This window comes from Electrophorus electricus, chromosome 4 (genome assembly GCF_013358815.1).
Source record: "Electrophorus electricus isolate fEleEle1 chromosome 4, fEleEle1.pri, whole genome shotgun sequence".
Lineage (NCBI taxonomy): Eukaryota > Metazoa > Chordata > Actinopteri > Gymnotiformes > Gymnotidae > Electrophorus > Electrophorus electricus.
In genome coordinates, this window is record NC_049538.1 from 20510165 (window position 1) to 20526082 (window position 15918).

General features: G+C 40.7%; 1 protein-coding gene across 3 annotated transcripts in view; it reads right to left on the reverse strand.

Moving 5' to 3' along the window:
* Positions 1-2088: 2088 nt before the first annotated feature.
* cd276 (CD276 molecule) overlaps positions 2089-15918 on the reverse strand; it is a 60136-nt gene continuing 46306 nt past the window's right edge. For 2 of the 3 annotated variants that reach the window (XM_035525229.1, XM_035525231.1), the window contains 2 exons: positions 14881-14918; positions 2089-3229 (listed from right to left, as the gene is read on the reverse strand). In XM_035525229.1, the coding sequence (XP_035381122.1) occupies positions 14896-14918 (23 nt within the window). In that variant the 3' untranslated portion in view covers positions 2089-3229; positions 14881-14895. The remainder of the gene's footprint in view (positions 3230-14880; positions 14919-15918) is intronic. The other variant, XM_035525230.1, reaches the window with a different exon arrangement.

Genomic DNA, 15918 nt, shown 5'->3' on the forward strand with positions numbered 1-15918 from the left:
CAAATCACAACTTTGAGAAGCTTTAAGGTCTGAGATTTCCCAAACTCCCAGCACTCAGCAACTGGAGAACATCACTGCATGCTTCTTTGCTATATGCAGTAAAATGCTACTGCATAATGCAAACCTTCTTTACCTTAATCAGTTCACCTAATGCAATGAGATGATTGTTATTTGGTATATGAGATTATAGTAGATTATATTATTAAATGCAAATTTAAAAGTTCCGCCTCAGCCATCTGCTTTGAATATCTGTCACTGTTTCCACACATTATAACTTTGCCAGCTTGTAAAGGGAAAACAAAATAAATGAAAAAAAAAAAATAAATATATATATATATAAATTTAAATATTGGCAGCTGGTTACAGCTAGTAAATCTGACACACTATCAGCACAGAGACCTTTATCTAATCAGTAGTTAGTGATCAGAATAGCTTGCTGCAAGCTAGAAATGCTTGAATGAAAATGCTTTTTATCAATATTTGATGGCTCTGTTAGTACACTTAATATTCTTGGGCCTTTTTAAAAAATAGTCAGGTCCGTAGTGGCATTATCTGGTCCACTACTGATTCCAAGGAATGTGCTGTTCCCCTTGCTAGCTCAAGGTGCCTTTTTGTCTCAGTGCTTGAACCTTCAAGTAATATAAGCCTGAGCATACTGAAGCCCTTCACCCCAACATCTCAGTTCCAGTCTTGCTGTCAAAGACACCATAAATTAGATAATGGTGCATGTAGCCTAACTGGTTTGGCCAAATTGTCACTGCACTGATACAAGTTTTCAGGATGCTCATCAGGCAAATGATGTGTGGAAAACCTTTATCAATACCCCCAAAAGAGCCAGCGAGCAATGATGAACAGAAACTGGGACTTGGCAGATCTATATAGAACAAGGGTAGGGAATCACAGCATGTGGCTGCACTCTTCACTCCAACCAAGGTGCACACTTGAGTCCACACTTTAAGGGTTTCAGTTTTCAGACAACTGATCAGTTGTGTTAGGTTCACTCCTGCTTGGATAGTTACAGTGGCCCATCGCAGAATGATATCATTGGAATGATATAATATGGAATGATATTATATTATAATATTATTATATTATTTCCAACAATTTTGGTCATGGTCTGGAGACCTGCCTTGTTCTTAGTGGTTTTGATCACCACTAATTGCCACTCATTTCAGTTACCTTGATCGTCTTCTTGACTTCAATTACTCCCCACAGTCTGGGCTGTTTTCCCTTAGACAAAATGGTCTGAACTACCATTATTCATAATTAACATGCATCACTATGACACTACTGCAATTTTTTGACATATTCTGACTTCTGAAAGTTAGAGTAAGCCTATCTTAAGCAGATATATTAAGGCCTATCTTAATGCATTGATTTTTTAAAATTACCTTCCTATGTCCTCTAAAGATTGCAGCTCTCAGGCTTCAGAGTCCAACCCTATTGGATTTATAGTGATTCAACACTTTTTAAGGTCCTAGACATACAAAATAGTAACCTTTGGTATCAGCTCAGGACTGTAGATTAGCAAAGGACTATTGGTAAAAGTGATTTAAGTAATTCAGGTTTGATTATGGCTAAAATATTACATTATTTTTTTCCACCAGGAAGCCCATCTTGCCAAACAGAGACATGGCTTTACCCTACTCTGAGGCCAATGTCCAGAACCAGCTCTAGACACCAATGTTGAACTACTGTGAACTGCCTTTCGAGTTTCCAATTTCCTTTCACCAATCCCATGACATTTGCCTGCACTCAGGATGAGTAAATTATGGCAGAAACACAAAAGGTGGAAGGAAATAAAGCCATCCCTGAGAGTGCTTTCAGTAATCTGTCATTTAATTTTAAGCAGTTTTCCAGGGCACTCCAGAGAGCACTCCAGTGTTAGGAAGGGCAGTACAAACAGGCACATTCATGCAGAAATAGCATACATCCCAGGCTGTGTCTTTCGAGAAGTTTAGATTACTCCGTGACTGCACATCTTAGGATGCAAGTTTCTGTCTTAAAACCCAAGCAAAAAGAGTGATGTTTTACAGTGGCCTAACACTAAACAGTCCATTAAAAGAAATAGTTTAAAGACAAATCACGTTTGACTTTAATGCATGTTTTTAATAACGGACTGAAAAAACATGAGGACAACATGTCAAATGTTTGGCACAGCAACAGTTTTCTGTGTTCATTAAAACCATTTTCCACCATAATGCTGTCAGGGTGAAGAGAAGCCTGGGTGTGCCCCATGCACCATTTGCAGCCTGTTCGAGCTTAGCTGGCAATCAATTGAAGTTTCTCCCCAAAGTTATTGGATTCCTCGGAGCCGGCAGACGCTGACAGGAACAAGTTAGTCCATGGGCAGGCCTTAATTAGTCCAGGCTGGAGAGCTGGTGGAGATGGGAGGACGAGAAAGAGAGAGCCTTCCCTCGCTCGAGACACTGACGGCTCCCTCTCTGCCGGGCCTTGCCTTAAGCTCTTCACTTTCTATTAGGCTCGAGCTGTAATGAGTGGCGGCGGCCTGCATGCAGAGTGGAGGGAGCTGGTGTCAGTGGTGGAGCCGGAAGCTTGTCAAAGCCAATGGCCTTCAAACCCGTTTTCAGCTTAGCGCCCTCTGCATACAATTATGGGCCTGCTTGGTGCCTTTCAGGCACGCACCTTGCGGTGACAGAGAGAGGAAGCGATCGGCGCCAAGTTGCGGGGGCCGGGCGCCTGGAAGCGGCCAAGGTGATTTCTGATCGTGCTTGTTTGGAAAAGGCGGAGAGGTGCCCGGAATACAAAACAGGAAACTCGACTGACGACAGAACTGAACGGAAGCAGAAATGGCGAGTGCCACTTTGATGACACTGAAAAGGAATTCTGATACCTGTGTGTTTATGGCATGTCATTTTATTCAAATTCTTCTCATGGGGAAAAGGGCAGAACTGGCTTTATGAGTCTCAACAGCAAGGCAATGAGAAATCAGCCAGTGCCAGTTACCTTATGAGCTCACTTGAACCCTGAGTTCCAGGATTGTAAAGTGAGTCCATTTATGATGACAAGCATGCGATTCAAAGGAATGTATTAAACTGCCATTTTCAGCATACAGTAAAGGCGTAGGTATTAAGAACATCAATAAGGCCCTATAAAAGCTAGGTGTATATATGCATGTGTGTGTGTTGAAATGAGATGCGCCTCTTTTTTGCCGGCATGGTGTACTGAGGGTTAACGTATGATTCGTTGCTTCATGCGTAGATTCACCCTGCAACACAAAAGGAGGAGACAGACCAGGTTAAATGAGCAAATGTTCTTTTATGGATAGAACCTGATGGGTTCATATTAAAGTAACACTTGGGCACCTGTGTTTTTGCATCGAGTGCAGGAATGCATAATCACCCTACAGGCCAAGATAAGTGAAAAGCAGAACTCAGCAGATTGATAATCCTTTTGCTGCAGAATTGCTCTGACACCTTGCTGACACTAAATGTTGAAAGGAGGCAAAAGCATCACCATCTTGATGTTGCTCTAAACTAAGTGACATGCTGGTAGTCCCAAATCAAACTTTTTTGTGATGAAAGACCTCTCATGAGGATGAATACTGTCTCTGTGTTCAAACATTTTTGCAATGAGTAAAACATTATATCACTCTACGCAATGGTAATCATTACTTTCTGCATCTGAGTGATAAACTGTGTAGCACTGCGTTTCTTGTAATATTTCTTGCTGACAGAGCTTGAGTCACACACTGAATGTCCAGAGCCCACTCTAGATCCAGACTGAACATGCAGAGTTGCCTCTAGATACACTGAACAGGCAGAGTCGCCTCTAGACAGACTGGAATTCCAGAGTCAGCTCTAGACAGGCTGAAAGTCCTGAGCTACCTTTAGACATAATGTGTGTCCACAGCCAACTTTAAACAGCCTAAATGATCAGAACCATCATGTTTAGAGTCAGTTCTATAAACTGAACATCCATCATCATCTCATGGCATTTCAGTCCACTATTTTTGCAATTTTGCTGACACATAATTAACTTTATTAACAATAAAGAAATGCAGTAATCCACAAACCCTTTTACAGAAAACCATGCCTTTTAATGTTTTCATATAATATTATTAATGAGGTAGTATTATATGTGCCTTTATAGACATATCACAATCCAAACCTGACACTTAGAAACTAACATCTTTGTAAACTGGATCCTAAGAGTTTGATGAATGAAGCATTCTCTCATAGGACCATCATTGAAATTAATCAAAAGCATACAGGAATGGAAAAACAACAAAATAACAAAAATAAACGTAACCTAGTGTGAACATCTACCTAATTATGAGTGGTGGATTCAAAGTCAGAAAGTCCTCTGTAATAGTCTGAGTCTAATTAATGCACTAGTGTGCTACTAGTTACCTTGAAAGAAAAGAAAAAAAGCTTGTTTAGATGGCTTTCATTAAACCTCAGTGTTCAAATATCAGCCAATCACAAACCGCTAAACTGTTACAACAGGTAAGTTCAAACTTTTAATGCACTCTCAATTCCATTCCCCACGGGCTGCTTTACCCTGCTGGTAATACGGCTAAAGAAATAGCTCTCACTGCATCATTAAACGTGCTGGAGAATTAACTTGGACAGAACTTAATTATGTCACACACGAGGTCCTGCAAGTTTAAGACTTGGAGAAGGGCAATATTGCTGGCTAGAGAGCGTAGATGGTTAGTTTAGACACATAATTAGAATCAATCATCCATATACTCAAGAGAGTGGCTTTAGCCTGCTAAGTGAAACATAAAATATCTGTCCAAAAAGTGGAGTAGACTGAAGATGTAAAAATGGAACAAACTAGCAGATAGATAACAGACAGATGAAGAAAAGCTCTTTAATCAAAAAGAGATCCTGTTCTAAGCAGCACTATGTCTGGTGGACCTATATTTTTAGCTGTCAAAGCAGTAATGCTCGTTTTGATGTTGACTCATCTTGATCTGTTGCCACAAACTGCAGACAGCAAATGTAATAGTTTCATGCATAAGGTGGGTAACTTTGCTGCCAATAATGCTCGAATCACAGCCAGAGCCCTGAGGATTTCCTCGTTACCTAGAGCTTCTACTCAGGCCAGTCTGTCCTCAAGCACAAAGATGTCGCCGTTTAAACTCAGCAAACTGTACATTACGAAGTCACGCAAAAAGGACTGTCCAAGACAACTAAGCTATTATGACATCTGCAGAAAAAAAAAATACACTCGGTGACATGGAAGTACTTAATATTGTAATTTAAAGCTGCAACGTCTCCCAGTGCCGTGTTTATCATAGAGTTCAAGCCAAAAGACAGTGGTAAGAGTAAGAGAGGAGACGTGGTGCTGAACACTTCCTTCAGCTCACGCACCCTCAGCTTCGCAGTAATCCATCAGACAAATGAACACAGCACTGTATTTTCACACCTGCTTGCTCCCCCAGGACCCGAATCTCCTTTCAGGTCTTGCTCTGCGAGGAAGCGAATGAGATGGATTGCAAAGGAAAAGATTTATCTAACACGTAGAAGCAACTACATATTTTCCAACCATGAGAAGCCATTACAAGGGAGCCAACAACAAAAAAAAGATTGATAAGCAAATTAAGGGTGCATTATCAGATTTTCAGAAAATGGGTCTTCCAGGAAGAGCTTAGGTAACTCACTACTAAAAAGGTAGAATGAAAATTTCTAAAACAGAAATTTCCAGTTCTTCCAACATTACTTTTCCCTTTCTTTTTCTCAGAGTTTGGTTGCAAACACTGTGTGAAGTAGTCTGCAGCATGGGACAGTGGTGGAATTCCTGTGGAATTCCTGGTATAGTATTGTCCATAGTGATCCTTTAATACTCTCCACAATGAGTCTACATTGTTCTCTAGCAGTCAAGCCCATCAATTTCTTTTTCATAAATGATTGGGGTTGGGGTGAGCTGCCACCCATCCACATATACTGTATAACTGTCCCCGTGGTGCAACTCCACCCAACTGAGAGGGGAACTGCCCCCATCCCGCACCGTTAGCAGGAAAGGAGTTGTGCTGACAGACAGTTTCATTTGTGCGGAGTGCCGAGCCCTGCACACTAATTTCCTTGGCCTATAGGAGATTGTTCCGTTAAAAGAAACACACAGGCACAATGGTCCCATTATAATGAGCCTCTGTAAATCCAAACTGCATTCATTCTTCCCTTCATTTGCATTGAAATGGAAATGCCATATTTCATTCTCTTCCCTGGTAACCTTACACTTATTTATATATTTACAGTATGACGTCCAGGGCAGGACATGTGCCTGTCGCTCGGCTGGCTCTAATGTGAATGATAGCAACGATAATAATGCAATTCAAATGGGGACAAGGGTGGAAATAATCAGTGAGCCCCACACACGTTCCATATTGCGAAGATTAGTACACTGCCAGCGAGTGCCCACGCAGGCAGCGTGGGTGTAATATGTCCCACGGTTATGTGCTGGGATTAAAAACACACACCCAAATAAGGGTGCGAGTGATGCTGGTGCAAGCCCCACACTGAGCTGCTACTGCAGCACATCACAGTTTAACCCTGCCTGATATTGGTCTTGCCTCGATTGCACGGCAGACTGTTTGCACCTCGTGATGTAATCGAGGACTGGACTCCAATCATGCGAGCACCGACGTTGCAACCCAGCGGGACCACTCGCGTCCAACACGGCCATCGGTGTCATGTCTGGTCGCACCAGGTCACATCACAAAGAAAGTAAGCCAGAGGGGGGGAAAAATCACCAGTGTAATCTCTCCTTCTCGCTTCTATTATTTTGTATGATTTCCCCCTCTGCACTATCCTTCAAGGCCCTGTGGTGTTAATTATACTGGATCTCTCCCCTAGAGCAAGCAGAACTATGGAAGTGCATTAATCTTGATTCTCCACTTCAGTACAAAGCCTTGTTTGAAGAGTCTCCTTTGGTAAGCCCCAAAGGCAGCGTGATTCAGACATAGAGAGAGGAACAGACAGAGAGAGAGTGAGAGTAGGAAGAAAGTGGTCTATATCTTCTCCTGTAAACGTGAGCACCTTGCAGAGCACGCAAAGGCTTGTTGCCCTAAGTGCCTGCGCTCGTATCCTGCTGAGGGGTCCAGAGTGAAGCAGCACAGCCTGCAGGGCTGCCCAATGCCTCTGGAGCACTTCCACCAACCTGAAGTCTGGCCAGTCTATGAGGGTCACTGCAGGTGGAGGCCTATCACATTCAATGAAGTTCTCCGCCTCTCCATTTTAGTCGGATCAATTTCCAAGTAAGTGAACCGATCATCGTTTCTGATTAAGCTCCTTGCCACTCCACATCTCAGATGTGACCTCTCAACGAACGACACTCCCTGTGCCTCTAATTAACACAGTGCGATGCTTTGAAATCTATGTGCGTTGAAATAATCCTGAAATAGCACGTTTATGCAAGCGTTCCACAATCAAGATACACATATACACAAATACATATGTGCAAAAAACTGGACTGAGTGTTCCGATCATGAAGGATTACACACCAGACTGTAATACGAATCTGTTCAAAGTAAAATGTCTCTCATTAAGACTACTGACATACAACATAGGGTGTTAAGTAATCAAGCTTTCCAAACAGTGCAGCTGTGAATATTTGGTCAGAGTGCACCAAAGCCCATGCAGTATTCTGGATTGAGTCAGGATGACTGATATATATTTAATGGCGTCTATAACAGGGGTGCAAGCTCTGACGCCGATCCAGCGCTGCCTTCTACACGTACTGTTGCAACCACACTAATACATTCACAGGCCCGCGGGCCTCCGACACCAACCTCAATTTGCCTCGGCTGGAGCTCCACTGCTTCGCCTGATGTACGCCGCTCAGGCGCGTCATGGGCGCGCAGAGCTCACCGTTTCAAATAATGTTTTCTCCTCCTTTTTTCTTCTCGGTAAGTCAGGATATTAGGATATCTATCTAAGTCAGCCTATTTGAGCAAAACCATTTCAAGTGACAGCTTTTGGAGGGTTTTCGGACAGTGTTTTCTTTTTAATTTACCGATTCCAAGACACAACGAGGAATCTATGGACTGCATATTTCTTGGGAGGAACCATAATCACCAGCACCCTATAAGCTGGACATTGATTTGATAACTCGGATTGATATCAATTTGTTCATACATGTTTCCACCTCGACAGTTATCCACTTTGAAAAGCGCTTAATAAGCACTTCCTGTGTGCGGTCATGAAGTTCATGAATATTCCCATTATAAAGAACTAACACAACCATTTGCATTTTAAACACATCACAATGTACTTATACAATGCTCTGATTAACTTCTTGTTTGTAGTTGTTTGGCAAAATGACACCCGGTTAATTGATTTTAGGTAAATGGTTTCAACATCATTATGTACATAATGCAAATATTATGAATTAGCTGACATGGACACCTAGAAGGCCTTGGTGGAGAAACAATAAACCTGCAAAAAGTTCTCCAATACCAATTTACATACCAACCATCATCTCGTATATTAAACACTTCTAAAGTAAACATAGTGAACAAAGAGTTAGGGTGGATTGACTGAAACAAACGTTATTAGTATTATAAGTCATAGTTAATGAACCAAGGTAAAAAAGTTTTCAAATGAAAACAAACAAAATTAAAGACATTATGGCTCATTTCCTGCAAGGGTTTGTGGGAACTGCAGTACTTTTTAGTGGTGTGTTACATCCATACACAGCGTCACAGAATGCATCAGGTCGCAGCACGAGGTGATATTAAGCTGTGTGAGGCCCTGAAAGCCTGAGGTGTTAGGAAGCCCATTGTAAGAGTGACAGAGAAATGAACACAACTTTCACTGTCCTCCCTCCCAGCCAAGAGAGCAGGACTCATCAAGGGCACCACAGGAGCACGAGGGAAAGAGCATCGAGGTCGCCTCCTCTGCTCCCATGCTCTCCCACTCATTTGCATTACAGCCAGTCTTAGCATCAAACTGAGTCTCACGCCAGCTGGTTTGCATAACTGTTCCCCTCACAGCTAGATGAGTGCAACTCCAGGCCTGTTCACTGCTTGTTCATTGATCACTCGTCTGTCTGCTCCATCAATCCCTCTTCTGATGCTCCGCCCCCACCCACCACCCCACCTACAGAGGCCCCATGCCAGAGTAATCCAGAGGATACAAGACCAGTGAAAGAAATTGATGAGCAGGACCATGTGTGCTGTATTCGTAACATCACAAGCCACCACACTGTTTGCTCCACCTATTCTGTGGCAAAAAAACCAAAACAAAACAAAGGTGTTAATAGCAAATGTATACATTCATATAATTAATGATACTGAGAAAAAAAAAAAAAAACAAGCTACCTTTCCTCTCTAGGTAAAGCACTTAATCAAACTGGTATGAGGCAAAACATGCAACAATCATCCCAGCATGATTAACGGGGCTGGTGATTTAGAAATGTGAATTGTTCAAGTTAACACCTCAAGTGGCTGGGTTCTATATTTTATAGCTAACTCAAGCAGTTTAACATCTACATCTGAGGAACACTAGACATGTATGTATATATAAAAAGCACTTTGCCTGCACAGCTGACCTCTGTCAGCAATGTTCTGTTTCTCTGGAAACTGTACTTTACTACAATTTTGAATCTCTCTCTTTCTCATATATATAATCCACACAACCATGATTTGAAACCAGAAAGCAAAGCATAGGCTGGCATTGTAAATACAAACAGACAAATGCATGGTAAATCAAAGATCAAAATGTCATATTAATAATGGGTGTGTTAGGAACTATCATCACAAAAACACTTTTTATTCAGAATAGTTCTCTTGCTTTTTCATTCCCGCACTCCTCTCCACTGTCACGGTCAGCTTCTCAGTCCCCACATGCGTAAGTCCCACAGACATCGGCTGACAATGACAGATATTTTTAGAGTGACAGTACAGCAGTTAAGGTAAATATATAGGGGAAAATGAAATCAATATTTGAGTGCACCATTTAAGTTGTTGTGGGTGCAGGAGCCATTATCTACCACTAACTGTCCCTGTAGGCTTTTCCTACTGAAGTGTATTATATTACCAAGAAGTCCATAGCCACTGCCTTTACATAATGGAGTACCGGAAGTATTGTCAGATAAATATGAGGAAAGAGCAGGCCTTGTGAAATACCACTTATGGAATTATTATGGAATACTATTAAAATACAATATGAGATGGTTAATTGAAAAGTGTAAAGCTGTGTGTGTGTGTGTGAGTGAGAGAGAAAGAGAGAGCTGCTAATTGCACTCAAAATTGTATTATTCGTTATTCGAAAGATGATTCAGAAATGGACAGGACTGACATGCATGAACTTGCATTTATACATATTGATGTTTTTTAACAGAAAAGAAATCCATCTTTAAAATCATATTTACCCTTTTAACCCCTTTCACCTTAAACCACCTCACATACATACAGTGTGTGTGCGCACGTGTCTCACACACACACACACACACACACACACATATATATATATATATATATATATATATATATATATATACATATATATACATATATATATATATATATATATATATATATATATATATATATATATATATATATATATACACATACATATATACACACACACACAGATATATATATACATATATATACACACATATATATATATATACACACACACACATATAAACATATATTCACACATTTTATATATATATATATATATATATATAAAAACCACGTGCACGCACACACAAAATCTGTAGCTTAGAGTAGCAATATTCTGATTTCTGATATTAACTAATATATTCTCCATGCTGTGTTAATCAGCAATCAGTGCATAAACTGTAACAATAAGAACTGATCGTGTGTAATGCAGCAGTGCTACAGAGCCTGTCTGCTTGTTTGCCTACTGCTGCAGTCTGACAAAGTAAGATGCCCATTTGACTGCACACACAGAAGGCTCTTTAAACTAAAGAAAAAGATTTTGGTGCAAATCTCACTCACACACACACACACACACACACTTGTAAACATGTCAGGTGGTAAGAGAGCAAAGGCTTCAGAAAGTGATTTTGATACATGTTTGTTCAAAATATAGAAAACCTTAGAGAATATGACCTATTTATTGTTCAAATATCAAAACAAATATCATAAGTAACATTTATTATTTAAATGTTACAATTTAGTGATTAATTTTGCAATATATTTAGTGATTTAGAATGTCATTCCTATTTCACATTACTCATTCCCAATGTCCTAATAAAGCAAAAACTCATGAAAGTGTGCTTATATAGCAAATAATTTAATTAAAATAAAGACAATTTTTTAAAACTTTTTTTTATATATTAAATTATTACAAAGGTTTTGACTGGCCCAACCACTTTTGTACATGTTGAACTTTAAAAACAAAACAAAAAAGACTAAACACACACACACACACACACACACACACACACACAATCATATATATATATATTTTTTAGCCTCAGCCCATCACCAGAAGGGTGCCTCCTCCTCTTCATTGGACCTATTCTTCGTAGAGTCGGACCATAGTGTGAACTGCCCTTCATCTGCTTCAATATAATAAATGCAAATGTCAACAGCTTTTAATAAATTAGACCCATATAGTGTTAAAACATTCTAGTTTGCCCTAACAAAATAACTATGTTTTTATTGTAGACATGGCCATTGAGCAACAGTTTCAGACTGTAGTCAAAGTCTCATTTTGTAAAGCACTGAACATTGAACTAGCCATATTAAACGTGATTGCACTGTTCAAAGGTACTTAGCTATATTGCTAGTTTCTTGTAGATTCTGCCATTTGTCAATGTAAAACTTTTAAATATTTAGCAAACATCTAGCTAATATTTAGCTAATTTAGATGGAACAGGACTAAAAAGGCTATCTGTTAAAATCTAAACAGTGTTTGCATATTTCTCACAGAATGAGGTTTTCCCAGCAAAAATATGAAGTCATAGTAAAGTTTTACAAATGTCTTACCTGGTTAGACCAGGTTTCTCCTTTGATGAAAACATGCGATGATTTATCCTCACGCGTTTTCTTTGAGTCCAGCAGAACAAGCCAGAATTTGTTCCCCCAACATATCATTATGTATGGAAACAAATTTGTACCACAAACCTATTAACCCATGATACTGAAATGTGGGTTATTCTGTCCTGATCACAAGGCAGTTTACAGATTTAAAATTGGTGATTGGTCAGCTGAGATACAACAGTATAAGCCACTGATTGTTTAATTTTTTATTTGAATGGGATGACTGGAAAGGGTTAAAAATACAATTTGGTAACTGACAACATGACTATCTCAACAATTTATTTGGGATTGAAAAGCAGGCCTGAAGAAGCAAACAGGTCCCTGTACTAGTGTAGTTAGAAATTGCTTTGCCGTTGTGTCTGGTCCAGATAAAATGAACTGTCTAGGACTGTAGTTCCCTCTCATTTTTACTTTGTTCTCATCTCTACTCTTTTCCTCTTTATTTATCTCACTAGTACCTCACAGACAAAACCATCAGCTTCTTAACAGTTAGAGGTAATTATTGGACTGGATGATGGTTTTGTTTTTTTGGTTTTTAACTTCAATATTATCTCTATTATAGCAAATCCAAATGAAGAACACCCTGTATTGGAATGTGTATGTCAGCTGTTAAACACTGTGTTAGTAACCTCATATCCTGTTAATCCTTATTTTTTAGTTATTTTTATTTAATGCCCAATTTTATCTGAGTTATGGCCAGTTATTGCATAGTACATTAGCAACCACAAAATATCATATAAAGGCTTCCTCCAGTTTAACAGTGTTAAAGTGTCCTTGGTAAATAACCTTTTGACTACATTAACAAGTTTTGACTACATTAACAAGTAGATGGCCAAATCGGTTATTCCACTCCTAATAGGACAATAGGTACATTTGTGCTTGTATCTGTTTTTTTGTGTGATCAAGTAAGGGGCCTTTCTACTTACGTTTTCCAGAAGCCCTTAGGGGTTTGTCTTACAGACATTGTCGCATTCACCATGCTATTGTGATCAATATATTACAAAACTTTCAGAAAACACCTTTTCCTAGCGAGATGCAGTAAACATACTGAAAAAATGCATCAGAAAAACAGCCTTATTGCACATATAAATACTTAAATACTCGACATTTAGGATGACTGTAAGTGTTGTGTTATACTGATGGGTCTGTAACAAAATGTGAGTCCAGGCATAAACCAATCAACCATAGTGTTAAAACCACATGTTTAATGTTGTGTAGGTTTCCCTCATGCTGCTAAAATAGCTCTGATCCCTCAAGGCATGGATTCCACAAAACCTCTGAAGGCATTCTGTGGTATCTGGCACCAGGACATTAGCAGCAGATCCTTTAAGTCCTCTAAGTTGTGAGTTGGGGCCTCCATGGATTGGAGCTGTTTTTCCAGCACATCCAACAGATTCTTGATTGGACTGAGATCTGGGGAATTTGGAGGCCAAATCAACACCTTGAACTCTGTCATGTTCCTCAGGGGTCATTATGGGCACTCTGACCGTCTGCGGCTGCACAGCAAAATATGCAGCAACCTGGGATGCACTGTGTGAGATGATACCTTTCTATCAGTCAACATGAACTTTTTCTGCAATTTGTGCTACAGTAGCTCTCCAGTGGGATCAGACCAGACAGGTGAGCCTCGTGTGCCCATGATCCTATCACTGGTTCAGCGGTTGTCCTCAGACAACTTTTAGTATGTACTAATCACTGCATACCAGAAAGACCTTTCTTTTTGGAGATGTTCTGACCCAGTTGTCTTGCAATCACAATTTGTCCTTAGTCAAAGTTGCTTAGATCCTTGATCTTGCCCATTTTTCCTGCTTCCAACACATTAACTTCATGAACTGAGTGTTCACTTGCTGTCTAATACACCCCACCTTTCCACAGAGGCCATTATAATGAGATAATCAATGTTATTCACTTCACCTGTCAGTGGTTTTAATTTTGTGGCTGACTGGTGTACTACAACTTCATCTGCAGTCAAAGTCTACTGAGAAATGATCGCTCCCTACATGTTTAAACTCAGAAAGGTTGAGCATCTTAAATGTGATCTGCACAAGGCACTTGTCTCATTCTTGTGTTTTGATCTAAATGACATCTGTTCCTCGTCAGTACCGGATCGAATTTCCCTGGACAGAGCCCTGGCAACGACTCGGGCCGGGAGGGTTCAGCGCCAATTTCCCACAAAGGAGACGCATTCACTCATTCCATGTTTTTGTAATTAAGGCATAAGAGACATGGTTTAAAAATAGTTTTGCTTGTCGATGTTAGCTCCGTCAATCAGCCTCCTACGTGTCTAGGAAAGCAAGACGTGAATTCCCGTGGCTTAGAACCCGGCGGTCGCTCTCTCTCCCTCTGTCACACGCAGGCACACGCATGTGCACAAACTACGCTGCTGCCCAACATATTAACACCTGGGTCTTAGTGTTTAATGACGCAGATCACTTGTGATTAACAGCTCGGCACAGCGTGGTAGGCGATTGGGCGAGAAGCGCCTCACCCGGCCTTTCTAATGACAAGGGGCTGAAACAAATTTGTCATGGCAACCATCGACCTGCTACGTTTTCCAGAATTAAAATGTCAAGACTTCTGGAACTCTGCAACATCCTTCATGGAATAAAGTCGACGTCGAATCATTATAATAGAGGCCCAGGCTAACCCTGCTCTAGTGAAACACACACGGTAAAATCACCGAAAATGACAGGAAACCAGACTGGTTAAAATGGAGCATGTCCTTTGGAAAGGGAAAAGAAAAAGAAAAATAATGGGGGAAAAAAAAAACAAAAAACACAACAATCTTACTACATCAGAGCTATATTTTAAAACAGGCTGATTTGTAAGTCACTACATCATAATGTATTGAGGTGAACCGTCATGAAAAAAACAGAACATATCCTTACCTGTGGTCTTTGCCTTTAGCTTTTCAGAGGAGTTGTGGCTAAAAAAGATCGCAAATAGAAAATAGTATCAGGCACCAAGAGACTGAACTCTGCATCGTCAGAGGAGGTAAACAGCACAAGGTCAAGAAGTATGCTGGGCTAGACAACAGGGTTGGAGCGCTGTGGAAAGAGCGATCCACAGCATTCCTCCACCCCCCCCCCCCCCCCCTCCGAGACAGAGCTCCACCTAGGGCCACTACAAACTTCCCCCCACTCTCTCAAACAGTAACTTTGCTTTTCACAGACCACTAAAATGTGCGCTGCCACACTGTCTTCTTGCACATGAGCACACACAAACACACACGTCTAACGAGCAACTTACTCAAAACATTGAGACATTTACTAATGACCCATTCGATGACCCACATACTGGGTGACTGATCAAGTAGGCATACCTGCCTTACATTTATAAATGCATTATATGTGTTCCGAATAGGCATCGCTGGCAATTAGAAATCAGGTGCCTGAATGCACCCCAATCTTGCACTGTGCCATGGTTTCAGCCTCTGCTGGCCTCTTAGCCGTCATATCTGCTTCTGTTTACAAAGCAGATGTTTGCTGTCCAGTGACATGCATTGAGTGTCCTTTTATAAATGCATCAGTGCATGCTCTTTATGCAACATTTACAAATAGCCGAAGCATTTTATTAAGTCTTCCTATGGGGAGATCTTAGGTTTGTTTATGCGGCAGTCAGGGACGTTTATGCAAAAGGGACTTTGCAAACCTCCTGTTCTCCTAGTTGCATGGCTGTCATTATGCACGACTCTGGCTTTCTCCATCCATCTCTGTTCTCTGCTTCCACCTCTCTCATCCCTTCTAAAAGTTCCTCCCTCTCTCCAAGCATCTCTCTCTCCCTCTACTGCTTTATCGCTGCGGTTTCTGCTGCCCTCACCACTAGACAGAGGGCAGAGGGGTTTGTCTAATTAGTGGCTGATGCGGAGACCCTGTGTGGAGCCCAAAGCAGAGGAGTGAAAACACAGAGTGTGATGTGTGTCAGAG